Below are 2,055 nucleotides of genomic sequence, written 5' to 3'. Positions count from 1 at the left end.
GCCTTCCTGATTTTGACTTAAATGAAGGAGTTAGGCCCTTTCCTTGATTTCCAAAATACAAAGCAAAACAACACAAAACAAACAAATGGAAAAAAACTCTCAAAGTTCACTGGTAAAAGGAATAAACATCTTAGCAATGCAAATGACTTAATTAAAGATTAGATAGCTGTCACTGCCCTTCAGCCAAAGGTCCCCAGTAGCACACCTGTAGCTGAGCAGAGTTGGGTTTCCTGACTTGCTGCAGTGAGGGGGAACACACCATGGAGAACCATGAGGCATCTCAGGAAGAGGCTGTTAGAAAGAACTTATTATATGATTTGAGTTCCTGCTGGGTGATTTTGAAGAGAGTTCCCAGAAGCTGGACTCTTCTCTGGGTTGGATGCTGTCAGGAAGCAGGAGTGATTCTATGGCTGGGGAATCTCAGTAGTTCTTACTATTATTCTTTGACCCTAAAAAGCAGAAGCCACTTATATTTGTCAAGATAGGAGGGTGGGGGGAATGACGCACATAGAGTTTCTGTTTTTGCCTGTGTTCAGACATGACTGTGGCATGGTCTGGTTTCTTTCTTGACCCATTACAGTCACGAAACGGCCTTGCCTAATAATGTTGGCATCTGTGAAATTGTTTATGGTCAACAGGAAAACACTAAGTCCTCACTGTGAGTGCTAGGCCAGCTCCCGGCTTCTGGCGGCCACTCTTCTCTCTCTCCATCCCTGTTCTCAAAAAATCCTGTGGCCACTCGTCCTTGTTGTTCCAACATCCTCCCTCTTACCCCATCCACACCTTGCCTCACCCTTTTTTATCTGTCTCTCTTCCCTCAGGAGCCACTCCTCCCCCCAAATTTCCTCCGAGTCTCACTGAAAGCAAATCAGCTCACTAGCCCTTCCCTTGCACAGCCCTGGACCTCTCTGTGCCTGTGGAGGACTCAAGTTCTCCTCTCGGGCCTTCTCTTACTGGTGTCTACAAGAGATTCGATAACCTCCATTATATGAATTTTGTCCCCTGCTCCTGTCATCCCCATTAGTAGTGGTTACAGGTAGTTTGGGTTTCAGTAATAGTTTTTCCACTATTTATAAATATATTGTTATAGATATGATATATGGATAGATATATGGACAAAGTCAGATTAAGTAATCATTGGGTGTAGCTTAAAATCTAATATTGGAAGGTGGGATGGGAAGGAAGACCCCTGCCCTGCCTCTAGACACTCCAAACCATCCACATCCTCAGGCTCTGGGGGTTGGAAGTAGGAGCCGCCTCTGGCAGAGAGTTGGCCTCTAACCTCCATCCAACCTCCCTCCCTGCCTCTCTCCCTCTAGATCTTCTTCAGTGACCTGAGCCAAGACTCTTCAGAGGACATTTTTCTCACTGAGCTAAAGGTGAAGATCCAAGACTCCAAATTCCCCAAAGGTAAGGATCTGTTCCCCTCTTTTCCAAAGCTCGCCCTGACTCAGCTTCCCCTAACCGCATTTCCAGAAGGTCCTCCCTCCTCTTACTTAGTGATGCCCCCATTCCACTTTCCCTGAACACTAGGGTACCCTCAGCTCCTTCCAAGCTCATCTAGACTGAAGGGCAGCCTGGGCCTCCTGAGGTGCTGCCTTTTCACCTAGGGACAGATGCTGTGAAAATTCTGCAGCCTAGGCTCCTCAGAGAGGTGGAGAAGATGGTGGGGGCGAAGGGGGGAGAGGGGACACCCACATTCAGCCTCTTCTCATCTTTCCTTAGATGGTTTCTCACCCAGGAGGAGAGGCATGGCAGAGGGCCCAGGGGCTGAGCTCTCCATTTGCTACCAGAAGGTCAGTGGAACGGGCATCGTCAGGAGGTAGTCAAGAGGTACTGCTGTATGGAAGCAGGTGTCAGGAACATGTGGGACAGTAGGGGTGGGGGGATGCGGATAGGGGGAAGCAGACAGAACCAGAGGAAGCTTCTGCTTTTTTCTTGGCACTGCCCCCAGTTTCCTAGCCTTCGGAGAGTTTTGCAGAGATGTGAGGGTTATGACTGTTCTTACATATAGACAAGGAAAGGATCTGATTTTTAAAACAAGGGGGCTATCCC

The 2,055-nt window shown here is 48.2% G+C and overlaps 1 protein-coding gene across 1 annotated transcript in view; it reads left to right on the top strand.

Annotated features, from left to right (window-relative positions):
- Positions 1-2,055, top strand: part of PIK3R6 (phosphoinositide-3-kinase regulatory subunit 6) — a 39,042-nt gene that overhangs the window by 22,507 nt on the left and 14,480 nt on the right. The window contains exons 14-15 of the mRNA XM_011359118.1: positions 1,320-1,410; positions 1,726-1,822. Coding sequence (XP_011357420.1) covers positions 1,320-1,410; positions 1,726-1,822 — 188 coding nt within the window. The remainder of the gene's footprint in view (positions 1-1,319; positions 1,411-1,725; positions 1,823-2,055) is intronic.

This window comes from Pteropus vampyrus, unplaced genomic scaffold (genome assembly GCF_000151845.1).
Source record: "Pteropus vampyrus isolate Shadow unplaced genomic scaffold, Pvam_2.0 Scaffold44, whole genome shotgun sequence".
Classification (NCBI taxonomy): Eukaryota; Metazoa; Chordata; class Mammalia; order Chiroptera; family Pteropodidae; genus Pteropus; species Pteropus vampyrus.
The sequence above is the reverse complement of the archived record's forward strand: the minus strand, read 5'-3'. Positions and strand labels throughout refer to the sequence as shown.